At 39.3% G+C, this 26,997-nt stretch overlaps 1 protein-coding gene across 7 annotated transcripts in view; it reads right to left on the bottom strand.

The window, feature by feature from the left end:
* PLEKHS1 (pleckstrin homology domain containing S1) overlaps nucleotides 1-22,650 on the bottom strand; it is a 31,169-nt gene extending 8,519 nt beyond the window's left edge. For 5 of the 7 annotated variants that reach the window (XR_010127467.1, XM_054503828.2, XM_063670297.1 and 2 more), the window contains exons 1-8: nucleotides 22,458-22,650; nucleotides 18,921-18,971; nucleotides 6,599-6,687; nucleotides 6,380-6,486; nucleotides 5,616-5,750; nucleotides 4,207-4,282; nucleotides 3,194-3,310; nucleotides 1,054-1,173 (exon numbers count right to left, since the gene is read on the bottom strand). Coding sequence is in view for 6 of the 7 variants with exons in the window: in XM_054503828.2 (XP_054359803.1) it covers nucleotides 1,054-1,173; nucleotides 3,194-3,310; nucleotides 4,207-4,282; nucleotides 5,616-5,750; nucleotides 6,380-6,486; nucleotides 6,599-6,687; nucleotides 18,921-18,948 (672 nt within the window). In the remaining variant the exon portion in view is untranslated. The remainder of the gene's footprint in view (nucleotides 1-1,053; nucleotides 1,174-3,193; nucleotides 3,311-4,206; nucleotides 4,283-5,615; nucleotides 5,751-6,379; nucleotides 6,487-6,598; nucleotides 6,688-18,920; nucleotides 18,972-22,457) is intronic. The other 2 variants (XM_063670299.1, XM_063670300.1) reach the window with 2 other exon arrangements.
* Between the last annotated feature and the right edge of the window lie 4,347 nt (nucleotides 22,651-26,997).

The following is a 26,997-nucleotide window of genomic DNA, read 5'->3' as shown; positions in this document are numbered from 1 at the left end:
TGCTAAGAAGCTTGTTTAACTTATTTTAACCGGGTGTTTCCGGAACTTATTTGACCCCAGAATGTTTCTTTTATATAAACATATGTCACCATCTTATGGAAAACCCCCAGTTTGGGAAATGACGCAGCATTCCCACCCTCCATTCTGTCTTCCTATCTCTCACTTCCATTCTCTTCTCTCTATAGTCCATGGCAGATATAGCTGCTCGGTTAATACTAATGGAGGATAATTCAGGTTTTGACATTTCCCAACTCAGAAGCCATCGCTTCCCCTATGCTGTCTACAGAATGAAGTCAACTTGGCATTCAGGACCCATCATGGGCTGGCTCTTTTCTTCTGTTTATCTCCCACTATGCCTTTCACGCACTCTAGGTTGCAGCCTCACTGAACTATTCCCCATACATGTATCAAATGGCACTTCATCCCGGAAGCCTTCCTTGACTCTGATAGAGAAAATCTGTTCTTTTTCTATTGCTTCTGGAGCATATGGACCACGTCTTTTGTGCAGCATTATCGTGTGGTAACTGACAAGACTATGCACTCTGACAGCAGGGTGATGTCAGGCTCATTACTTTAGCCACCATGCCCAGTACAGTACAGTGACTACTTCTCAGAAGGCATTCAGTAAGGGCTTCCTACTGATCAATAGACTGATCGATACACAGCACACTACTGATCACATTATTCTTTCTGCTACGAATGCACAAAGACTCCTCAAGGCAATCCCCCACATCCAAATTTTACTCATCATGTATGGTCTAATGTCATCTCATCCCTGAAATCTTCCTAATCTTTTGTTTGAAAGTCATCTCCTCCTCCCATTGCTCATGCACCCCTGGTATTTTATAAGCATCTCTCTTCAGCATAGAACCCTTCTGTCTTGTATTACAGCTGTCTCCTAGTCAAGTGTCAGCGCCATGAGCACGTCATCTGTATTTGATTTACTTCTGTGTTCCCACTGACCATAGCCTAATATTGCACGAAAAGTGCATGGCAGGGTTTCCGTAAATATTTGCTAAAGAAACAAATGATGAATGGACAAGAAGGGGTTACCTCTAAAAGAACACTTCGAGGAGTAAGATAATGATTCTCTTCCTTCACATCTTGAGTGGCTTCTGATAAATCTTGTAGGTGAGCTTGCCTAAATCCTGGAGAAGTTTGTTCCATTAAATGCTGAAGAAAAGAGATAAAAATGCTTTGCTTTTTCTTTGCAAGAGATAGAATTAAATCACATGCATTCTGGAAAAGCCGTAATAAATTAGTTGGGTTAAAAAAGACCAGAGGGTCTTCCAAGATTACATCCAGAAGCTCACACAACTTGAACTTGCCTCTTGAGTCTGGGTCACCAATGAGGGTGAAAACATATAAGCACATCACTCAGGCTTTTTTTCTCTACCATTTGGAACAGTCACTCAGAATAAGTGGTTTTCTCCTGTGGGCGGTATTCTTTTTTTTTTTTTTTTGAGACGGAGTCTCACTCTGTCCCCCAGGCTGGAGTGCAGTGGCGCGATCTTGGCTCACAGCAACCTCCACCTCCTGGGTTCAAGTGATTCTCCTGCCTCAGCCTCCTGAGTAGCTGGGAATACAAGCGCACACCACCATGCATAGCTAATTTTTGTATATTTTTTAGTAGAGATGGGGTTTCACCATATTGGCCAAGCTGGTCTCAAACTCCTGACCTCGTGATCCGCCCATCTCGGCCTCCCAAAGTGCTGAGATTACAGGCGTGAGCCACCATGACCAGCCCTGTGGGTAGCAGTCTAAGTCACTAAGCTCTGGAGTTGCCACCCTCATCTTTTTCCTGTAATCATCCAGTGCCATCTAAGAATGTAATTAACCCAAAATCAAGGCGTTGCACCTTTCCTGTTCCTGCTCCATATTTTTCTTTTGTGTTCTGTTCACACACTTCTATTGTTTCCATAGCAATGGAATTTGGTTGTGTTGATCATGTGATAGTATGAATTATAGGTTTCCAGGTGATCGAGATTCAACCACTATTGCCTCCCCTTCCCCATAGATACAGAATATTCTACTAAAGTAGCTTCTTTGCATGGCAGAAAAATTCCAAGAACAATGCCTCAGAGCAGGGAGTTTGGAAAAGACCCTGAATGTTCTCTAGAAAAAAGTCAAGTTTTAAAATATAGGTATGTTTAAGTTCTGTCCATGTTTTAAGCTCCAAGCTCATAGAGCCAGATCATGCTGAGTTGGGGGTAAAGGAAGCCCGCTTAATTTAACCAACAACAACACCACCACCCAGCAAGGCAAATAGTACTGTTAACTCGAGCTGGTTTAACAATCACTGGATCTATAGTGTGAAAAGGCAATATGACCAATAATGTTATCTCTAGGGGGAGGGAGATATCATGAGTGAAAAGCAAGAGGCACTTACGGAAAAGGGTGAAGCTTCCTAACTGCTGCATACCACCGTTTCTACTCACTAAATGAAGAACTGAGGTGAGGTGTTTGGCATGGTGAATTTGATATGCTACAAAAAGCTTTCAAAATAGTTGGAGAGCTACCAACTAGATAAAATAAGGGACTAGGACTCATTAGATGTGCTTGGTATACATGGACAGGGTAAAGTCAATGGATAAGTCTCTAAGAAACAAAATAGTATCCGTGCCAGAGAACAAAACCACTCAGCATGTTTATGACTAATATCCCAAGTTGGGAACATTGCAAATCCAAGAAAGCTGAAGGTCCGGTTACAAGTCGCTTTCAAGAGGCAGGTACATGAAGTGATAGACAGCTTTAATGAATGAGAAGTGAGATAGATCAGGGCAAAGGGAAGAAATAAGAAACTCAGCCTTTGCCTGAGGAGTACAGACAGAATGGGCAGAAATCAGGTAGTGTCTGGGAAATCTTTTGGCAGAGGGATCTGTGCCCTCTGTGTGAAAGAAAGGAAGCAAGTTGCCAGCTAGGTTTTGGTTTAGCAAAGGGGTCTTACCCTAGCATACCCAAAGCATATCAAGAGCATCCAAAATGAATGAATACACTGAGAGGTATTCAGGGCAAGCCCTCAGTGAGGCTCATCTGTGGTATGGGATAAACATCAGGGCTAAGAATCATTCTTATAGTGCATCGGGCTTTGAGGAAGGTGGGTATGGTTAAATTCAATTGCTAATTGGTAAGATTTTTAGGCATTAGTTGACTCCCAGGTGTGGTGTCCTGAGAAAGAAGTGAGCCCCATTACCTTGTCTTGGAGACCATTTCTTGGTGAGCTGGAGCCAACAGCCTCTAATGTGCTGGAAGGGCCAAGGAGAGGGCTGGGGTAGAAGAGGGTTCTTTTATTACCCAATGAGAGTTCCTCCTGCTCACAAAAAAAGGAATCAGTCAGGGCACAGTTGATCTCCGTCTGGAATGAAACGGCAGCCTCTCTACTGGGCTCCTTGCCTCCCGTCTTTTCCCATAGCGATCTAACATTCATGCCGCTGGCCTGCCAGCATTATTTCACCAAGACAAGAGCCGAACTTGTCTCTCTCCTGTTTCCAAACCCTTGAGGACATTTAGCCTGACCCTCAGAGATGAACAGTGTTTCCCTCAACTTGTCTCCTCAACTGTGTCTCTTTCTGACACCCTCCATCCCAGTTCCCTTTGCTCTAATCACTTCAGTCTACTTGAAGACGTGCCTTGATTTCTCCTTCTCTTTGGCTTTCACTGTAAACATGGAACAACCTAGAAAACATGTCAAAAAAAGATACCCAGGGACCAAAGTTCCATCTGTAAAGGTCTGCCCTGAGAAAGGAACATTAGCAGAGGCCCTTTTGAAATAAGTTTAAAACTTAAAACTACTAAGCACATACATGAAAGAGACATTATATTAAAAATGCAAGATACATGTAAAACATTTTTATAGAAACTGCCTTAGACTTAGTCATTCAAAAGGGAGCTTGTCATGCACCTTGAATAACAATGATGGAAAATACTATATTCTAGCTACTACTTAAAAATGCCACAGTTAACTTTTCTTCCCTCTACCACAATAATAAAAATCTGAAGTGTCTGTATTTTAGCTCTCTCACAAAACACAAAAGAATATTTTTCTATTGTTAATCATAAAAAGTAATAAGGATGTACATTTTCTCACTTATTTATTCCTTGTATTAAAGCCAGTTGCTAAGGAGGCAAAGGAAAGCTACCATTGTTTTCTATTGAAAGAGGGTTGTGTTCAGGTGCCCTGTTATGTTATTAGTGATATGGAGTCACCTCTGTGTTCTGCTGTGTTGCTTTTATATCCTGGCGAAATGATGACATGAAGGAGACCCAGTCTTTAATCTTCTCCCTGTTGATAGGAATAAACTTTCAGTTGGCATGTGGCAACAATAGTGCCTGTACTCCTTTTGAACCAGAGAAGGATTCTTTTATGAATGTTAGAACGGCAGTGAGAGCAGGTACCAGCGAAATAAGAATTTTTCCTAAGTAGCTTAAATGGCCTCGCCACCTCCACATTTGCACACTAGAATTAATGCTCAGCCACCTCTGCAAGGAAAGCTCAGAGAAAGGGAAGAAAAGTAGAAAATAATAGTAGTAATCACAGGGTTTGGGGCTTTCGGCTTTGACACTGATTTCCTTTGTGTTCTCAAGCAAGCCCCCTAACCTGTCAGTGCCATTTTTGTGTAACTATGCAGGTGGGCCTTCCCTTAGGGAGTGCATGTGTTGATGAAGAATGTGCTTGAATGAATTTGTATAATCACATCTTTTCTATGGACTCACAGGACAACTTAAAAGAAAGCTTTGGTCAATCTGAAACAGATCAGGGTTTTTCATATGTTGGCTTTGGCATTGTCTGACTCCTCTGCACAGTTTCTCCCACACCAGCTTTGCCTCTCCCTCAAGCAGATAATCATCCATGAAGAGTCCACTAGGCACCTTTGCTAGGACCAGAAGCCCCTCTTAAAAACTGCAGACTCCTTTGGGGGCAAGCCTAGTTCCTCCCTAATATATGTAGCTTGTGTAGATGTTTTTGTATTGGGTTCTTTCACATGGAATGCTTCTGGGGTGATGGTGACTGTTATTGGTTGAAATGTACTCTCCCCGCCGAATTTGTGTGTTTCAACTTCCATATCCCAATACCTCAGAATGTGACCTTATTTGGAAAGAGGGTCGTTGCAGATGTAATTGGTCAAGATGAGGTCATACTGGAATAGAGGGGGCTCCTAATCCAATATTACTGATGTTCTTATAAAAAGGGGAAATTTGGACATGGAGCTATGCACACAGGGAGAACAACATGTGAAGACTGGAGTTATGTTGTCTCAAGCCAAGGGAACTACCAATAGTTAGGAGAGGCCCCTGGAACAGATCCTTCCCTGGAGTCTTCAGAGAGAGCATGGCTCTACCAATACCTTGATTTCAGACTCCTAGCCCCTGGAACAGTGAGACAAAAAATTTCTGTTGTTCAAAGTTATCCAGGATGAGGTACTTTGTTACGCAGCCCTAGGAAACTAGCTCAGTAACTTTTCAAGATATTTTAACAAATAACGAAGATTGCCAAGATGGCATTTGAGGTTTGTAGCATGGGTTCAGAACATGTTTATTGGTATAAAATGTTTTGTTTTTTGGTTTGTTTTTGTTTTGCATGCAGTAGACATTCTGTGTTATCTTACTTCTCTCACCTGTCATGGCCGATGAGGAAGTATTCCCTGTTAGTGGTTCTGATGGACATGACCTCTTCAGGGTGGCATTTAAACATCTTTTGCACAGATTGCATCTTTTCCTGGTTACTTATGCCAACTTCTACACTGGAATTTCTATTAGATATAGACACAAAGTATTAAACCAAAGTAAATATAGAAATAGAAAACTGACTAATATTTTATATTGGGATTCAAATGGAATAAAACTTTAGATGTACTGGATCCATGTTTCCAAGATTGTCCAATAATTTTAGAAGATAAGTTTGGATTTTTTTATCTGGTTAATTAATTGAAATTATTTCGTTTAGCCTAAGATTCAAAAATTTCTATTTTAATTGGATTCTTGATTCCACAAATTATGTTTTTCAATTTTGGGGTGCACAATTTATTAAAGAGAAGACCAAAAAAAGCTGATCTAAATTTTTTTAAAACTCTATGTTGACTTTATAAAATGACAATTTCATCTGCTCCCCCTCATCCACAAATTATGTGAATCAAACTCCTTAACTGAATGCCTGTTAATTAAAGACTTATCAAGTATGACATACAATATGAAACAAATATTCAACTGTCTTTTAACTCAAAGTGCTCACTATTTTAGCTCCTATTCAGTCACAAATATTATAATAAGCTTGAAGCAGTTTCCTTTGGTCAATTATGTAAATTTCAATTTGCATGCAACTTGTTACTGTATGACTTTATATTATTTGTTGTTATAAAAGTTTTCCTGCTTGGATACACACTGATCAATTTCTATGGAACCTCGGTGTTGATGGTCTTTATAATAGGAAAGACTAAAGCTCTTTTCCCCAGCCTTTGACAGGATGAAAAACCGCTTTTTCCAAGAGGTCTGAAAAATAAAAAGATTTTGTGTCTTAGTTAAATCTCAGAGGAAAAGAAAGGATTTTTAAAAATGCTCATGAGGCTGGTGGGAGGCTTGTTAAATCACAGCAAATACTTACCACAGAGAAGAACAGCTGAGAAGGTGGTGATTTAATAAAGTAATCTTGTTTGCAGACTTCATTTTCATAAGAAAATGTAAATTGTTTGCCTAATAAAAGTAAACAGAACTCAGTTTGTTCCTCATAAATTTCTGAAAAGAACTGCCTCAATTGGAAAACACTGTCTCTGGAAAGACCTTCAGATTATTATTCAGTAGTTATGGAAAAGGACACCTATAATAACCCAAGAAAACAAAGGACCAAATGTATGATTCTTATTCCTCCACAGCCGAGACCTTCATTCAAACAACATTTGAAACCATGTTAATTCAGCTCACACCTGTCTGGCTTTCTGTTTCTAGAGTATGTTGTTCGCTCTCTACGTGTGAGCAAAGATTTGGCTCTATTTCCATTGCAGAAGCATGATAATTCTGCATTGCCCTTTGGCTTAGCAAACAAAAGCAAAAGCACCTGCTATTAAAAATGATGTGGCAAAAACTATTTGGGGAAGGGGGACAGGTAGAGTTGCTGCAGAAGTTGGAAAAGGAGGGAAGGTAGACACAGCCACCTCCCCAGAATTACTGGATACTATCCTAATAGCCCCAGCAGCTGTATTACCAAATCTTAAGTCTGTTTTCACTTAATAAAGAAGCTCTAATTTTTTAGTAAAGATTGCCCTTTCCAAAACTGAGGACAAGTTAACCTATAGCCTGGATGTGAAAGCAAATCCAAGCTAAAACAAAAACAAACCCAAAATGAAAAAAACAAAAATAACAACATTGTGGTTAACAACATTGTGTTTTTCTAAATAGTGAATGTAATACATATTTATTTGTAGACATTTTAGAAAATATAGAAAATATTAAAACTGCCTATAATTTCATCACTTACAGAGAAGCAGTTAACATTTTAGAAACTTCTTTATTTAATCACTTCTGCCACCCCATTTTCAGTAGTGAGTGGTTTTGCTTTTGTCTGCTAAGCCAAAGGGCAATATATACTGTCTCCCTCAAGTATTCAAGAGTGTTGATTAACACATGTGTGTGCTGAAACTACCTGAGGCCAGAGAAAGAACCATTAAAATACATCAGAGGTTCAGAAAAAGTGCCTGTTACCTCCAGCCAGACTGGAAAAACTTATAATTTACAGGGCATTGGGTAGAGTACTCAGGAATGTCTTGCTTCAGTGTGAGGAATAATTAGCTCTACACTAACTACTAGCTCTACACTGAGCACTGCTCCAAACTCACCTAAAAAATCATAAAAGACTTAGAAGAAAGTTGTTTCCAAAAAATTTAACTGCACCCCAGAACAAAGCTCAAGATTCATAGGAATACAAAGATATTCAGGACCCAACAAGGTAAAATTTGCGATGTTTGGCAGTCAATCAAAGTTTACCAGGCATACAAAGAGGAAGGAAAACATGATCAATAATGAGAAGAAAAGTCAATCAATCAAAACAGGCCTAGAACTGACACAGATGTTAGAATTGGCAGAGAAAGTAATTAAAGCAGTTATTATCACTATATTTTCAAGAAGTTAGGGAGAGTTATAAAAGATATAAAGAAGACCCAAAGTGAAATTTTAAAGATGAAAACTACAATGTCTCAAAAAAACAGCAACAACACTGGATGGGAGTAAGAGCAGATTAAATATTGTACAAGAAAAGATTAGTGCACTTAAAGGCATGGCAACTGTAACTAACAACATAAACAAAGAGTTAGAACATGATTTAAAACTCAAAAAGAGCACCAGTACACTGCGGACAATTTCAAGTAGCCTGGTATATAAGTAACAGGAGTCCCTGAAGTGAGAGAGGGAGAAATAAAAAATATCTGAAGTAATAATGCTAACAATTATTATAAACCTAAAACTATAATCCCAGAGATCCAAGCAGTTCAATGAATCTCGGCACAAGATACACAAAGAAAAGTACACCAAGGCATGTCATAACTGAATTGTTCAAAACCAGCAATAAAGAAAAAAAATCTTAAAAGCAGCCAGAGGAAGAAAAGACCTATTGCATACAGAACAAAGACAAGAAACAGAGATATTGATTTCTCATCAGAAAAAAAATGCAAGCAAGAAAAAGTAAAACAATATATTTAAGGGTTGGGTGTGGTGGCTCACGACTGTAATCCCAGCACTTTGGGAGGCTGAGGTGGTGGATTTCCTGAGATCAGGGGTTTGAGACCAGCTTGGCCAACATGGCAAAACCCCGTCTCTACAAAAATAGAAAAATTAGCCGGGCATGGTGGTGCAAGCCTGTAGTCCCACCTACTTGGGAGGCTGAGGCAGGAGAATGGCTTGAACCTGGGAGGCAGAGGTTGCAGTGAGCCGAGATAGCGCCACTGCACTCCAGCCTGGGCGATAGAGTGAGACTCCATCTCAAAACCAACAAACAAACAAGCAAACTATATTTAAAGTACTGAAAAAATACTCTCATTCAAAATTCTATATTCAGCAAAAATGTCTTTTAAAAATGAAGGCAATTTAAAGACTTTTTAGATATATAAAGGCTGAAATAATTCATCATTAGGAGGCTTGCAGTATAAAAAACGTGAAGGGAAGTCCTTCAGGAGGAAGGGAAATGATAACATACAAATCTGAATTTAAACAAAGCAAAAAAAAGCACTGAAATGGTAACTACTGGGGTAAATGCATGAAATTATTTTCTTATTATTGAAAACATTAAAACATTAACTGTTTAAACAAAAATAAAGACAATGTATTGTGCAGATTATAACATATGTACAAGTAAAATGCATTCCAACAGTAGCATAAAGGCCAATAGGGAAAAATGGAAATACACTTTTGTAAAGTTCTTTTATTATATGTGAATTGGTATACTATCACTTGAAGTTAGACTGTGATGTGTATAAACCCTAAAGCAATCACTAAAATAACAAAAAGGAAAGTAATGACTAATAAGCCAACAAAGGAGATAAAATGGATTCATAAAAAATTTGATTATTCCAAAAGAAGGCAGAAAAGGGGGAAAGGGAGAACAAATAACAAATAGGACAAATAAAATAAATAATAATATGATACACTTAAACCTGACTATATCAATAATTATGTTAAATGTAAATGGTCTAAACACCTCAATTGAAAAACAGAGATGACCAGATTGGATAAAAAAGCAAGACTCAACTCTATGCTGCCTGTAAGAAACACACTTTAAAGATGAAGATGCAAGTAGGTTACAAGGAAAAAAGATATGCTATGCCAATGCTAGTCAAAGAAAGCTGGAGTGCCTATATTAACATCGATGTAGATTATTACCAAGGACAAAGAATATCATTTCATAATAAAGTGATGAATTAATCCTAAGAGGACATAAAAATTTAAATGTATATGCCCCATAACAGAGCTTCAAAATACATGAAGCAAAAACTGATAGAATGGCATGAATAAATGGACACATCCGCAATTATAGTCAGAGATTTCAATATCCCTCTCTCAAGAATTGATAGAACAAATAGTGCTAACATCGATTTTTTAAATTTTGGATGCATTGTTACTGTTTTAAATAAAAAGTTTGCTAAGAGTTTTCAATCAAGAAGAGTAATGCTGGCCTCATAGAATGAGTAGAGAAATATTCCCTTCTCTTCAATTTTGTAGAAAATCAGCAAGAATACAGTAGGCTTAAACAACACTACCAACCAACTTTCCCTGATTGATATTTATAGAACACTCCACTCAATGACAACAGAGTATACATTCTTCTCAAGGGTACATGCAACATTTATTAATATAGATATATTCTGGGCCATAAAACCTCAATAAATTAAAAAGCATTCAAATCATATAAATCATGTTTTCAGAGCACTATGAAATCAAATTATAAATCAATAACAGACCTCTTAAAAGATCCTGAAATAAATAATCTCTAAATTTAAAAAATCCCAAAAATAAATTAGAAAGGTTTTTGAACTCGATGAAAATTAAAACACAAGATATCAGAATTTGTGGATGCCACTAAAGCAGTACTTAGGGAAAATTTTTTTTAATGCCTATGTTAGAAATGGCCATGTTTGAAAAGAACAAAAGTCTCAAATTAATTACCTCAGCTTCCACCTGAAACTGAAATGTTTCAGGAAACTAGACTAAAAAAAAAAAAAAAAAAAAGGAACAAATCTAAAGTAAATAGAGGAAAGGAGATAAAAAAGATAAAAGTGGAATTCAATGAAAGAGAACACAGAAAAACAACAGAGACAACCAATGAAACCAAAGTTAATCCATTAAAAAGATTAAGTTAACAAACCTCTACCTAGGTAGATAGACCAGAAAAACTGGAGAGAAAACACAATTTGCCAATATTAGGAGGAGAAAGGGGACATATCTACAGAGTCTACTGATATTAAAAGGATAATAAAGAAATATTATGGACAACTTTATTCCAATAAATTTGGCAACTTAGGTAAACTGAAAAATTCCTTAAACTACACCAACAGAGGTCACTGAAGAAGAAATAGATAACCTGAATAGCCTCCTACAGTTATTAAAGAAATTGGAGTTGTAGTTAAAAATTCTTCATTTAAGGAAAACTTTAGGCCCAAGTGGCTGTACTGTTCCCTTTGATCAAACATGTAAGCAAGAAATAATTCTACACAAAGGCTCCCAAAAAAATTGAAGAGAAGGGAATATTTCTTAGCTCATTCTATGAGGCTAGCATTACTCTTCTTGATTGAAAATTCTTAGCAAACTTATTATTTAAAACATTAAAAATGCATCCAAAATAAGTAAAAATAAATAAAACATCCAAATAGAAAAGAATGAAGTAAAATCATTTCTATTTGCAAGTGACATAATCTCATATGTTAAAAATCCCAAAGAATCCACAAAAACTACTAGAGCTAATAAACAAATTCATCAGTATCAAAGAACAACAGACAAAAATTAGCTATATTTCTATAAATCAGCAATAAATAATGCAAAAATAAAATTATGAAAACAGTTCCATTTACAATAGCATCCAAAAGAATAAAGTACTTAGGGATAAATTTAGGCAGATAAAAAGACTGGTACACTGCAAACTAGAAAAATTGCTGAAATAAGACATAAATTAATGGGAAAACATTCCATGTTTATGAATTGGAAGACTTAATACTGTTAAGACATAAATACTACCTAAAGCGATCTATAAATTCAGTGCAATCTCTATTAAAATCCCAATGGCATTTTTTTTCTTGTAAAACTAGAAAAGCTAATCCTCAAAATCATTGAAAATATCAAGGGGCCCTGAATATCCAAAATAATCTTCAAGAAGAACAAAGAGTACACACACTTCCCAATTCCAAAACTTACTACAAAGCTACGATAATCAAGAGTGTGATTTTGGTATAAGGACAGATAAGACACATAGGCCAATGGAATAGAATTAAGAGTCCAGAAACAAACCCATACATTAGTGGTCATGGCCATTCAATGGGGAGAGAACAGTCTTTTCAATAAATGGTGCTGGGCCAACTGAGTATTCACATGCAAAAGAATGAAGTTGGAACCCTATGTCATCCCAAATAATGAAGTTAACTCAAAATAAATAAATGACCTTAACATGAGAGCTAAAACCATAAAACTTTTAGTAGAAAACATAGGTGTAAATTTTTATAATCTTGGATTTGACAATGTATTCTTAGATATGATACCAAAAGCACAAGCAACAAACCAAAAAAATAGATAAACTAGACTTCATCAAAATTAAAAACTTTTGTGCATCAAAGGATATTATTAAGAAAGTGAAAAGACTACCTACAGAATGGGATAAAATATTCAAAAATCATATATCTGACCAGGGCCTACTATCCAGAATATATAAAGAACTCTTACAATGCAACACAAAAAGACAAACATGTCAACTAAAAAGCGAACAAAGAACTTGAACAGACATTCTTCTGAAGAAAATAAGCAAATAGCCAATAAGCACAAGAAAAGCTGTGCAATACATTTAGTCATTAAAGAAATGTAGATCAAAATTACAATAAGAAACCACTTCATGCTCACTAGGATGGCTATAACTTTTTTCTTTTTTTTGGAGATGGAGTCTCACTCTGGCCCAGGCTGGAGTGCAGTGGCTCGACCTTGGCTCACTGCGACCTCCGCCTCCCAGGTTCAAGTGATTCTCCTGTCTCAGCCTCCCGAATAGCTGGGATTACAGGTGCCTGCCACCACGCCTGGCTAATTTTTGTATTTTTAGTAGAAATAGGGTTTTGCCATATTGGCCAGGCTGGTCTCGAACTCCTGACCTCAGGTGATCCACCACTTCAGCCTCCCAAAGTGCTGAGATTACAGGAGTGAGCCACTGTGCCCAGTCTACCTTTTTTAAAAAAGGGAAATAACATGGAAAATAAAATGGTAAGGATGTGGAAAAACTGGAACTCTCATACACTGGTGGTGGAATGTGAAATGGTTCAGCCACTGCAGAAAACAGTTTGGTGATTTCTAAAAAAGTTAAACACAGGCTTACTATATGATCCTTCAGTTCTACTCTTAGGCATATACGCGAAAGAATTGAAACAGGTACTCAAACACGTACGTGTTCACACAAGTTCAAGCAGCACTCTTCACAATAGCTAAACATGGAAACAGCCCAAATGTCCGTCAATTAATAAGTGGATCAACAAATTGTGGCATACATGACAATGGGTTGTCAGCTGTAAAAAGGAATGAAGTAATGATACATTCTACAATGTGGGTGAACTTCAGAAATGTTATGCTAAGTGAAAGAAGCCAGCCACAAGAGGTCAAATATTGTATGATTTCATTGATGTGAAATATCCAGGCTAGATAAATCCCTAGAGATGGAATGCAGATTAGCAGTTAACAGGGGCTGGGGGGAAAGGGAGAACAGGGAGAAACTGCTTTATGGGTAAGCCCTTTTTCTGGAGTGATGAATGTGCTAAATGCCATCAAACTATTCGCTTTAAAATTGTTATTTTTATTTTTCTTTAAATTCTTTTAAAAGTTAAAGAACCATTGTACTCTTTTTGTTTATTTGTTTGTGAGACAGGGTCTTGCTCTGTCACCCAGGTGGGAGTGCAGTGGCGTGATCATGGCTCACTGCAGCCTTGACCTCACCATGTAGCCCAGGTTGGTCTGGAACTCCTGGGCTCAAGTGTACTACTTCCTTGGCCTCCCAAAGTGCTGGGATTATACGTGTGAGCCACCACACCTGGCCCATTCTACTCTTAAGTAAAGGAATATACAAATACAAAAGCTGGTCATGAATGTTGATGGCAGCTTTATTTGTAATAGCCAAAGACTGGAAGCCACCCCAATGTTCATCAACAGGTGAAAGGATTAACACATTGTGATACATCTATACAATGGAATACTATATGGGAATAAAAAGGAACAAACTATTGACAGATGCAACGACATGGGTAAATCTCAAGAGAATTATGCTGAGTAAAAGAAGTCGGACAGAAAGCGTTCATACTGCATGATTATATCTATATAAAGTTCCAGAATATACAAAGTAACTTATAGGGATAGAAAGCAGATCAGGGGTTGTCTGGGGAAGTATGACTGCGTGGAAGAGTGGGAGGCAGGGGACCAAGAAAACTTGTGAGGTTGATGAATACGCTCATTATCTTGATTTAGGTGATAATTTTATGGCTGTGTACATTTGCCAAAACTTATTAAATTGTAGACTTTAAACATGTCAGCCTACTGTATGTCAATTATACCTCAATAAAGCTTTTTAAAAAATCTAGCAAATTTGAATCAAAAGTAAGCATACTCCAACCATATGACACAGCCATTTTGCTTCTAGGTAAAATAAAGAAATACATGATTTTACAAAAATTAATGCACAAATGTTCATATTAGTGTTATAATAGGCGAAGACTGGAAGCAACCTGGATATTCAACAGCTGAATGAATCAACAAATTATAGTACATCCATATAATGGAATACTACTCATCAAAAAAATGAACTATTTTTGCACCATTGGTGCACTCAATACCATGGATATATTTTTAAAAAATTATGCTGAGTGAAAAAAGTCAGACAAAAGGGTGTATGCTGTATGATTCCATTTATGTCAAACTCTAATAAATACAAACAAAGTTAGAGTGAGAGAAAACAGAACAATGGGGACTGGGATTGGGTGTGCAGAAAAGGATTACAAACAGGCACAAGAAAACATTGAGTGATGAGTATGTTTACTATTTTTTTTTTTTTTTTTTTTGAGACGGAGTCTCCTTCTGGCTGGAGTGCAGTGGTGCGATCTTGCCTCACTGCAACCTCTGCCTCCCAGTTCAGGTGATTCTCTTGCCTCAGCCTCCTGAGTAGCTGGGATTACTGGTGCCGGCCACCACACCTGGCTAATATTTGTATTTTTAGTAGAGACGGGGCTTCACCATGTTGGCCAGGCTGGTCTCGAACTCCTGACCTCAGATGATCTAACCACCTCAGCCTTCCAAAGTGCTAGGATTACAGGCGTGAGCCACCACACCCGGCCACATTTACCATCTTGATGCTTTCCCAGGTGTCACACATATCAAATACAGGCAGACCTCATTTTGTTGCACTTCACTTTATTGTGCTTTGCATATATTGATTTTTTTTAAATTACAAATTGAAGGTTTATGGCAACCCTGCACTGAGCAAGTCTACTGGGACCATTTTTTCAAGAGCATGTGCTTACTTGGTGTCTCTGTGTCACATTTTGGTAATTCTTGCAATATCTCAAACATTTTCATCATTATTATATCTATTAGAGTGACCAGCAATGAGTGATCTTTGAGTAATTGTTTTGGGACAGTATGAACGGTGCCCATATAAGATATGAACTTAATAAATGTTGTGTGTGTTCTGATTGCTCCACTGACTGGCTATTCCCCCATCTCTCTCCCTCTCCTTGGACCTACCTATTCAATGAGACTCAACAATATTGAAATTAGGCCAATTAATAACTTTACAATGGCCTCTAAGTGAAGGCGAGTGTCAAGTGAAAGGTGAGTTACATGTCTCTCACTTTCAATTAAAAGCTAGAAAATCCTAAGGCCCTTAAGAATTATACTAAATCTACTCTACTTGTGCTCTATCAATACAACAACAAAGCCTGGGTGACCGCGTATCTGTTTACAACATGGTTTAATGAATATTTCTAGAAGCCCACTGCAGAGACCTGCTACTTAGAAAAAAAAAGATTCCTTTCAAAATATTACTGATCATTGACAATACACCTGGTCACCCAAGAGCTCTGATGGAGATGTACAAGGAGATTAATGCTTTTTACATGCCTGCTAACACAACATCTATTCTTTTAGACCCTAGATCAAGGAGTAATTTCAACTTTTAAGTCTTATTATTTAAGAAATACATTTCATAAGGCTATAGCTGTTAGAGATCGTGATTCCTCTGATGGATCTGGGCAAAGTTAATTGAAAACCTTCTGGAAAGGATTCACCATTCTAGATGTCATTAAAACTATTCATGATTCCTAGAAGGAGGTCAAAATATCAACATGAACAGGAGTCTGGAGGAAGTGGATTCCAATACTCCTTGATGACTTTGAGGGGTTCAAAACTCCCTTCAGTGGAGGAAGTCACTGCAGATGTGGTGAAAATAACAGGAGAACTAGAATTAGAAGTGAACCCTGAAGATGTGACTGAATTGCTGCAATCTCATGATCAAACTTCCACAGATGAGGAGCTGCTTCTTACAGGATATGAAAAGAAAGTGTTTTCTTGAGATGGAGTCTTCAGCTGGTGAACATGCTGTGTTTATTTTTGAAATCACAATAAAGGATTTAAAATATTACATAAACTTAATTGATAAATCAGTGTCAGGGTTTGAGAGGATTGATTTCAATTTTGAAAGAACTTCCACTGTGGATAAAATGTTATCAAACAGCACCACTTGCTACAGAGAAATTTTTTGTGAAAGTACAATCAATCAATGTGGTCAACTTCATTGTTGTCTTATTTTAAGAAATTGCCACAGCCACCCGCATCTTCAGCAACAACCTGCCTGATTACTCAGCAGCCATCAACATCGAGGCAAGACCTTCTGCCAGCAAAAAGATTGTGACTCACTGAAGGCTCAGATAATTGTTAGCAAATCTTAGCAATAAAATATCTTTAATTAAGGTATGCAAATTATTTCCTTAGACATAATGCTATTACACACTCGACTACAGTATAGTGTACGCATAGCTTTTGTGGAATCCAATAAATTCATGTGACTAGCTTTATTGTGATATTTGCTTGGTTGTGGTGGCATGGAAACAAACTTGAAATATCTCTGAGGTATGCCTGTATATGTTTCATATCAAAACTTCTATCAAATTGTACACTTTAGATATATAATAGCTTATTGTATGCCAATTACAATAAACTACAATAAAGCTATTAAAAATATGGCCAATCAGCCAACAGTGCGGTGCTCACGCCTGTAATCCCAGCACTTTGGGAGGCCAAGGCGGGTGGATCACAAGGTCAGGCGTTCAAGATGAGCCTGGCCAAGATGGTGAAGCCCTGTCTCTACTAAAAATACAAAAAAAAAAAAAAAAAAAAAAAAATGAGCCAGGCGTGGTGGCGGGCACCTCCTAGCTACTTGGGAGGCTGAGGCAGAGAATTGCTTGAACCCGGGAGGCAGAGGTTGCAGTGAGTTGAGATCGCACCACTGCACTCCAGCCTGGGCGACAGAGTGAGACTCCATCTCAAAAAAAAAAAAAAAAAAAGACCAATCTAAAATGCGGATCTAATCATGCCGCTTCCACACTCAAAATGCTCAAAATGCTTCAACAGTTACCTGTCATACGTGGTCAAGGTCTGGCACAATATGGCAACACCTTTCTGCAGCCTCATCCTCTATTTTCCCTTCTCCTACCTTGTAAGTATATTCTGCTCTGACACATTCTGCTTCTATACCATTTCATTGCTTTGGTCATGCCATTCCTTCTGCTGGAATGTGCTCTTTTTTCTGATTTATTTAAAATCCCTACTTCTCCTATAGGGTCTAGCTCAAATGCCTTTCCTATAAAACCTCTCTGGATTCTCATTACTACTTATATGCTTTTTCTTCTTCAGACTCCATAGCATTTGTACTTATTTCATGATTTCCATCACAGCCTAATCTTAATTTCCCAGCACAGTGACTTGCATGTGTTTAAGTTCTTGACAAGATTTTATTTTATTTTTTTGAGACAGAGTCTCGCTCTGTTACCCAGGCTGGAGTGCAATGGTGCAATCTCGGCTATCTACAACCTCTGCCTCCCAGGTTCAAGCGGTTCTCCTGCCTCAACCTCTTGATCAGCTGGGATTACAGGCGCACACCACCACGCCCAGCGAATTTTTGTATTTTTAGTAGAGACGAGGTTTCACCATGTTGGCCAAGCTGGTCTCAAACTCCTGATCTCAAGTGATCCACCTGCCTCAGCCTCCCACCAACAACATTTTAAAACTCTTTGAGGGCAATGACTCTTATTTATTAATCTGTATATCCCCTGCAACACAAAGCACAAAGGCTCACTAGTAATAGGTGCTTTGTAAACATTTTTGAGTTGAATTGGATAATTTAACTTCTAAGTGACTTCATCCTAAACTTAGCTTTTCTATCCACTCACCTACAAAGAAGTGTGTGAATAAGAGCAAGGATATTTGAATACCATACGAGGATATTTGAATACCATACATTGAGCTACCCTCATAATAAGCCCTGGTGACAATGCAGGCACTTCTCTAAGTGTGAGTTTCATGTAAAATTCAGAAAATATTCTCCAATCTTTGCCGGCCCATGGTTTGCTATTAACATCATCTTTGGGCAATGAATGGAAAATTTGGCTCATGAAAATCAGAAAATGCTAAACTTCTAGACAGGTAAACTCTTACACAATAATTAATTGAATCCAACAGTTCCTGCTACACTCTCCAAACCAAGAATCATTGTTACAGAATGCCATCCATTATCCCCACCAAAACTAGGTTCTGGGGCTGGACATGGTGGCTTATGCCTGTAATCTCAGCACTTTGGGAGGCTGAGAGGTGGGGAATCACCTTAGGCCAGGAGTTTGAGAGCAGCCTGACCAACATGGAGAAACCCCGTCTCTACTAAAAATACGAAAATTAGGAAGGCATGGTGGCATATGCCTGTAGTGCCAGCTACTCGGGAGGCTGAGGTTAGAGGATCACTTGAGCCTGGCAGGTTGCAGTGAGCTTAGATCGTGCCACTGTACTCCAGCCTAGGCAACAGAGCAAGACTCTGTCTCAAACAAAACAAAACAAAACATACACAAAAACCACCAAGTTCTGTATCCTGGTTAGCTTGAAGGAAACTGTGGGGCATTTTCAATAAAAAGATTTCTGCTTCTGCGATTATACCCCTCAGGTACCTGGACTCTTCTGAGGTTTGGGTTCCATGATGGCTGTGTGTCTGTCCTCCCCTGTCAAAAGGAAGGGTTAGTGTTAGTCCCCAAACAACACTATGTGTGTTTCATTGACCAGCCACCGCGTCGGTGAGTATCAGGATTGTGCTCATGAATGTTGCTGAGATGGGTTATGAGTCTCCCATTCCCATCCTTTCTTTAGTATTTCCCTCCCTGTCCCTGAGGCTGACGGTAGCTGCAGTAACGGGGACACATCTAAGCAGCTTGTCCTCACACAGTGGGTGGTTCTGCGGAGGTGTTGTTGAGATGACTGAAGGAGCTGTCTTCCTGGGACTTTCTCTGTTCTTACTGCTTTGATAAGAGAGCTGGGGGATGGCAACACAAAGGAGAGATAAGAACAGGGCAAAGGGCAGGATGCCATGGAGCCAACGCAGCCGAGAAAGCATCACTGGCTGAGAGGAAGCCCAAGATAAGCCTTTCTCCATGCCAGGGGCTCGCTTTCTCCAGGGGAAACTTAAGAACAAGGACCACCGGGCACGGTGGCTTGTAATCCCAGAACTTTGGGAGGCTGAGGCGGGCAGATCATGAGGTCAGGAGTTCGAGACCAGCCTGACCAACATGGTGAAACCCCATCTCTACTAAAAATACAAAAATTAGCCGGGCGTGGTGGTGGGCACCTGTAATCCTAGCGCTCGCCTGTAATCCCTCAGGAGGCTGAGGCAGGAGAGTCGCTTGAACCCGGGAGGCGGAGGTTGCAGTGAGCCAAGATCACTCCACTGCACTCCAGCCTGGGTGACAGAGCAAGACTCCTGAGGCTAACCTGGAGAAACTGAATCTGAGAGGCATCCTTTCCTGGCCAGCTGCTGGCGATCCTATGACCATCACAGGATGGAGAGAAGGGACTCCCTCAGGGGAAGGGCTGCAGGGCAAGTGAGGTCTTTGAAACCAGGAATTTGTTATGACTAACTTTTAAAACTTAAGTTAGTAAGACTCTCAAAATAGAAAGCCCTGAAAAGGGAGGTGCCCAAGCAGCCCCAAGTAAGATGGGGGAGGAGGCAGAGGCCCTTGACCCTCCTGACCTCTCCCTTTCTTCAACATAAACTCATTCTTTCTTCCTAACATGTAGATGCCTTACAGCAATTCTTTAATTACATGTGTGTATATGCATATACAGACATGAAAAAATACATATATTCAGGTTGGGTGCAGTGGCTTATACCTGTAATCCCAGCACTTTGGGAGTTTGAGGTGGGCGGATTGTTTGAGGTCAGGAGTTCAAGACCAGCCTGGCCAACATGGCAAAACCCCATCTCTACTAAAAATACAAAAATTGGCCAAGAGTGGTGGCGGGCACCTGTAATCCCAGCTACTTGGGAGGCTGAGGCAGAAGAATCACTTGAACCCAGAAGGCAGAGGTTGTAGTGAGCCGAGATCACGTCACTGCTCTCCAGCGTGGGTGATAGAGTGAGACTGTATCTCAAATAAAAAATATATATAATACAAATACATATATGTTCAGAGATGAAAATCCTAAGATTAAGACAAGTTCTAAAATATGCTTTTGGTGGTTTGTCAGAGCATTTGGAAGCTCTTTGAAGACCAGTGGGATGGCTTTCCTGGACCCTGGAATCATATCTACCCTGCCCCTAGGGAAAGATTTTCTCCCTTGAGGTATCCTGTATAATCACAGTAGCGATCATCTGAACAAATTACAACTTTTCTGGGGCATCTGAAGGCATATGTTGAAGGACTGGTGCCCTTAGCCCTCGCCTGCTGTAGCGGGCACACTCAGCTCTGTGCAATGAGCTGTAATGCCTGGGAAAGATGCCAAGCTATTGGGGCCGAAGGCTGTTGTTTCCTGGAAGAGCAATTCTGTGTGAGAAAGAGAATGTAACCTCTTCAAAACCTTGCCCACTCCCCAAAAGGCATGGGTAATATTTAAAAAATTATCTCTGAGATTTTGTATCAAATCCATGAGGTTCTTTCCAATTTCAAGGATTTCACTTCCTGAAGAGCTGGGGACAAGTGGTTTTCAGCCCATCAGCTTTCCCTCTGTCCATGTTTATAGGACTTGGCCATGCCCCCTATGCAGCTGTTAGCCTAATGAGTGATGGCACTCAACGATCCAATCGGAGAACTGTGCAGGAGAGATTAGCTGTGGGTGACATATTTTAAAGCAGTGTGTTTACTGCAAGCCGTTTTTGAGCTGCTTTTTGTCAAAAAGCCAAAAAAAATCATTTTTAAAAATAAAATATTTCTAAAGGCTTTAAAGTTTATAAAATGCATTTGCATACATTATTTTTTTTGTGTTCAGAATGGCCTCATTCTGAGACAGCTCATTTTACAAATGAAAAGCTGCATTTGAGAGAAGACTGAGGTGACTTGGACCTAGGTCCCCTGGCAGAACTCCACACAGCACCACATTCATGCTCATGGACACTCCCAAATAACATTTGCCCTCCCTGTGCCCTGTGGATGTCAAAGTGTGCTTTGGAGGACATCTCTGTCCTTCCAGTGTCTGCAAAGGGCTCCAGAGTCATGTGTTGCGACCATTCCTCCTTCATCTCCCCACCCACCATAAAATGAGAGGACAGATAGGGCAGTAGGGTGTGGTGGTTTAGAGTGTTAGCTCTGGCATCTGGGTTTAAATTTCATCTCCATGAATTATGAGGAATGTGATCTTGGATACTTTATAATGCTTCTCTACACCTCCATTTCTTCATCTGTAACATGAAGGTTATTACTACCCTTATCAGATTGCTGGGAGCATCACTTGAGATACCCTGTTGATGAGCACTCCTCAGTACATAATAGAAGCTCAATAAATGCAGTTGTTAGGTCCTTTCCAGCTCAGATATTCTATGATTCTATGGTTGTTTAATAATGGGTAGCATTTTTTGAGTACTGAATACATTCCAGGCACTTCTAAGCAATATGTATATGAAAGATTTTATGTATATGTATACATATAATAATTTCACATATACATATAAAATCTCATCCTATCCTCATAACCATACTCTAAAGCTTGCACTGTTTTTACAATGATACAATGCCCATTTACAGAAGAGGAAATTGTTATCGGAGAGATTAAACAACTTGACTTTGATCATGTAATTAAAAAGAAGCAGAACCAGTATTCTAACTTGAGAGCTGGCCTTAACTACTTTGCTTTTCCTCCTACCTAAGAAAGTAGAATTAAGTCTTTCCATAGTTCTGCTTGTATTTCTTGTCGTTGCCCCCAAACAAAAAAGAAAACCTTTCTGATTTAGCTGTTTGATCTCATTCAGGAGAATCTCCCCACAGTCACTGCCTAACCCATTTATTATAACATTATTTTGGATTTGGTGAATACAGTATACCAAGAGGTCAGTCCTGTTTCCCTCTGACTATAGTATAGCCTAGGAAGCTTATGAAGAAAGAGCCCATAACAGAAATACTGCATATCTGCAAAATTTTCCATTTCCAATTTTGCAATTGTTCAATTGCAAAAAAGCTTCTAGATCATCCCAGCCTTGGAAGTCCAAACCAAGCAGTACTTACTGGAAGCCAAGAAGTTGCTTGTCCAGTGCTCAGGAAAGTGCCTTGTCCCGAGGATTCCTGAACTCACTCCTGCTGACTCTGAGCCTTGGTGCCTGGGTGAGGGTTAAGCACAAGCTCTGCTTGAAATCTAAACCACCAGGAAGTTCTCAAACTAATATCCTTGAGCAGATTTTATTCTTGCCTCAAATTGAAATGGAAGCTATGCCCTCAGGGGAATTTCTGGGCCTTCATACTTGTGGCTTGCCACAGAACTCTCCTTGGTGTCCCAGCTGCCTAGCACCAAAAATGAAAGCAAACACATTAATAATAAAAAAAAAAATTCCTGCCTGCCAGACTTTGGACCATGGTCACAATAACCCTTATTGAGAACAATGCCAATTTACCCTCAACCATCTGTGGTGACTACCATTGAAAAAAAATCCCTGTGCCTCCTTCAGCCATATCTTAACCAATGTCTTCCGGGGAAGGGTAGAAAGGGTTCCTTTGTACCAGATGAGGAAACAAAAGCCTGGCTTCTCTAATACACTTGTACATGCCAATGGTTTCCAGGAAGAGTTGCTCATTCAGCCATAACAGAGTGTTATCGTCAACAAGGTGGCACTAGGCATGTTCCCCTGCACAGCCACCAACAGCAATTGAGCAAGCCATCATTCTTAGACCTGGTGGGTGGTATCCAGCCACCAAAGAGTCTTAGGTATATTTTCATGTGTATTACAGATTTCTAGGAGAGAGGAAGAAGTGATAATGAATTTTATCCTGTTCTACTACCTTTAGAAGTAAAAGTACATAATTTTAATCCTCATCCTCACGAGGGTAGCTGGGCTGGAATCAGCTCTGCCATGGATCCATTGTGTGGTCTTGGCAAGTTAACTGGAGTTCTCTGAGTCTGTTTCCTCATCTGCAAAATGGAACAGATAATACTGACTTCACAGGATTTTTTTTTAAGTTAAGTAAAATTTCACATATAAAAAGCATCTAGCACAGTGCTTTATCCACAGTTAGCATTCAACAGAGGGTATTTCTTTGTTTTTCTCTTTTGCATCCTATGGAGGGTAGATGTTATTGGTTTCTTCATTTAGCAAACCTAGCTGGACTTCAGGCATACAGAAATTATTGATATATTGTTTGCTTCCCGCACAGGACCAGTTTTGCTTGATTTAGGAAAAACAATTTCTTAAATTTGATATAGTTTGGATGTCCCCTCCAAATCTCATGTTGAGATGTAATCCCCAGTGATGGAGGTGGAGTCTGGCTGGAGGTGTTGGGTCCTGGGGGTGGATCCCTCATGGCTTGGTTCTGTGTCTGAGATAGTGAGTTGTACTGAGGTCTTTGTTTAAAAGTGTGTGGCATCTCCCCCAACTCTACTGCTCCCACTCTCACCAGGTGACATGGCTACTACCCCCTCACCTTCCACCATGAGTAAGAGAAAGCTCCCTGAGGTCTTCTCAGAAGCTGAGAGCTGCCAGGACTATGCTTCCTGTACAGCTTGCAGAACCATGGGCCAATTAAACCTCTTTTCTTTATAAATTATCAAATCTCAGATATTTCTTTATAACAAGACAGAGATAGACCTAACAGTATTTCCTGGATGTTCTTTTAGGCTAACTTTTGATAATTCTGGAGATAGTCTTAATGTCTTTACATTAGAACTTTAATCAGATACTAGTTGTAGCTCTAAGTAGTTCATAAAAAGCTTGTGCTGATTTCCACTTACTTGGGAACTATAAAGTCCAGACAGCCCATTGTTATAATATAGAGACCTAACCAAAAAGGGGAAGAGGGAAAATTACTGTAAGACTTGTGTTCCTTTGGAAAGGATACCGATGAAACAGTTAGATGGGCTTTCCATCAGCAACATGTTCATCTCTCTGTCCCTCCACCTACCCACCCATCCAACCCACCCTATTCTAGGCTTTTTTTGTATTATTTTTCCAATAGTATTACAAAACTCTTTGGAGGAAGAAGCCTAACAAAGCTATTGGTACTGTAGATAAACCCATGAAATAAAAACTGAAAAGCAAACAAAAACTGGCACAGACACCAAACACTAAACTTGCAAAGCAAACGTATCTATGAAGCACAAGCATAGGTTTTTAAAAGTTGTCTCCAATGACCTGTAAACAAGGTATCAATTACCTGTCACAAAAAGCAATCGCCTGTTCATCTGAAATATCAGATGAGTTATTCCATGACTTTGTTAATTGCGCTTTCCTGTCATGAAGATGCTCTTGAGTTCTGCTGCCTCTTAACCAAAACACAACTGAACAGTTTATATGGCATGGCAATACCTACTACTTATTGGGGATTTTTGTTTTACATAGAATATCTCACTTAATTCTACCTTGTTGCAGGATAAATTTTATTAATCCTAATTTTAAAGGAGGAAATTTAAATTTAGAGAGATTAAATAACTAGCTAAGGATCATGCAGCTAGTAAGTGACCCACAGAAATCAGACTGGTCTGTCTTGACTCCGAAGCCTGTGTGTGTTCCTTCATATACTACACTATGTGAGTCCTGGGTTGAGATCAGTTGGCCTCGGGTCTCGGCCTACTCTGACTGTGTGACATTGCATAGGTTGCCAGATATTGGGCTTCATAATCCCATTACTGTCCTTCCCCAAAGAGCTCTAAGTACCCATTCATCTCTGATTATGATTATGCCTTTGAATCAAAGTCAAGGGCTTATTAGCGTGCAGGCCATTTCACTCCATTCTGCATGCTCATTGTCCATGTGGATAGTAAATGCGTCTTTGTCAGTGACACCAGTAAAGGAGTGACATCAATGACATCACTTCAAAGCATCCTTACTATACCTCTTCTCTGGAACAAAGAATTCAAGGAAAGCAAGGAGAAAGCTGTACACAGAACAAAGTAATAACAAAGGTATCTTTTAGATTATATTAAAAATGGTATCAAACCAAGACCTATTTTCTATCATCTGTTTGGTAGTAGTCTGAATCATCTGATGTTTGTAAAGAGAAAGGAACTGATGATATAAAGCATTTTGTATAATTTTATATGGTTCTCTTCCATGACTGATTTTGGAAATTGCTCTATAGTTAGGATTGCTTTTGGCTGTTAAAAAAAACCCAACACTCAACAATAGTGGCTTATAATTTATTTATCATACATCATGCAAGAAGTCTGGAGTGAAGCATTTCCAGACTTATTTTGACGATTCAGTGATGTTAGAACTAAGGTTTTGTCTCTCATTTTCTTGGCCTTTTCCATATGGTCAGAAGTTGGCTGCCATAAGCATCATGTTTCCACAACACACTATCTCAAGCAGCAGGGAAGTGTTGGGGGAAAATGAGCATTCTCCTTATGTGCTTTTCACTTCAGGGAGAAAAATTTCTCCTACAAGGCCCGGATAAGACTTTCCCTTACATCTGATTGGATTGGTCAGCTGTTACCTCAAGAAGACCAGTCATTGGCCAAGAGGAAATGAGATTTCATTGGCTTGCATCAATCATGATAATTTCCCTTGCCATCTGAACAAAATTGGGGTTCTGCTAGCCAAGAAGATGGAGCATGACTGTTGCAGACATTATCATCCCTCTCTCCCTCCATCGTCCCCTGCCTCCTCTCAAGATCGTTTCCAAGAACTCTTACTCCTGGTCTCTGCACGCTAAGCACCTTGACCTTTGTACATGCTGCTCCCTCTCTCTGGCCCACTCTTCTTCTGTTTCTTCCGCTGGTTAACTGCTACACATCCTTCAGCTCTCACTCTAACATCACTTCTCAGTGATTCCTTCTCTCCCCAGACAAGGCCAGATTCTTTATGACACATTATCATGGTGCAATGTTAACTTCAGTACACATTTTGCCATTTGTAATTTTAGACGCATTTGTCTGATTATTTGGTTAATGTCTGTCTCTTCCTCCACAAGACTGTATAATCCATTAGTACTGTGTCTGTTTCTTCTGACCAGTGTATCCCCAGTAGCTAGCTTAAATGCCTATCCATTGTTTATTTATTTACAATGTGCCTACTATATGCCAGGTGTTATAGATAATAGAAAAATGGAAAGATTAGTGTTTTTTGAGAGCTCATAATTTGACCAGGGAGATCCAGAGAAAACTAACTTTAATACTCCATTGGTAATCCTTCCTACTTCACTGTTGTATCTCATTTTTTAAATTAAATTTTATTTTTTTAGACTTTAAGTTCTAGGGTACATGTGCACAATGTGCAGGTTTGTTACATAGGTATACGTGTGCCATGTTGGTGTGCTGCACCCGTTAACTCGTCATTTACATTAGGTATTTCTCCTAGTGCTATCCCTCCCCCCTCCCCCCACCGCATGACAGGCCCCGGTGTGTGATGTTCCCCACCCTGTGTCCAAGTGTCCCATTGTTCAATTCTTATGATTACACTCTGGACCTTGGAATTACCCATTCTTGCATGACCTTCGATAACTTTGACTGTGGTGCTCCACTTTCCAACTGCAATTTCCCTTCCTTCTATGCTTTACATTTCTTCACTTCAGCCTCTCCAAGACCTCAAGATTCTGGACCCTTCCTCATTCTTTCAATATG

The sequence above is a fragment of the Pongo pygmaeus genome, chromosome 8, assembly GCF_028885625.2.
Source record: "Pongo pygmaeus isolate AG05252 chromosome 8, NHGRI_mPonPyg2-v2.0_pri, whole genome shotgun sequence".
Classification (NCBI taxonomy): domain Eukaryota; kingdom Metazoa; phylum Chordata; class Mammalia; order Primates; family Hominidae; genus Pongo; species Pongo pygmaeus.
This window is presented reverse-complemented; position numbering and strand designations above follow the sequence as displayed.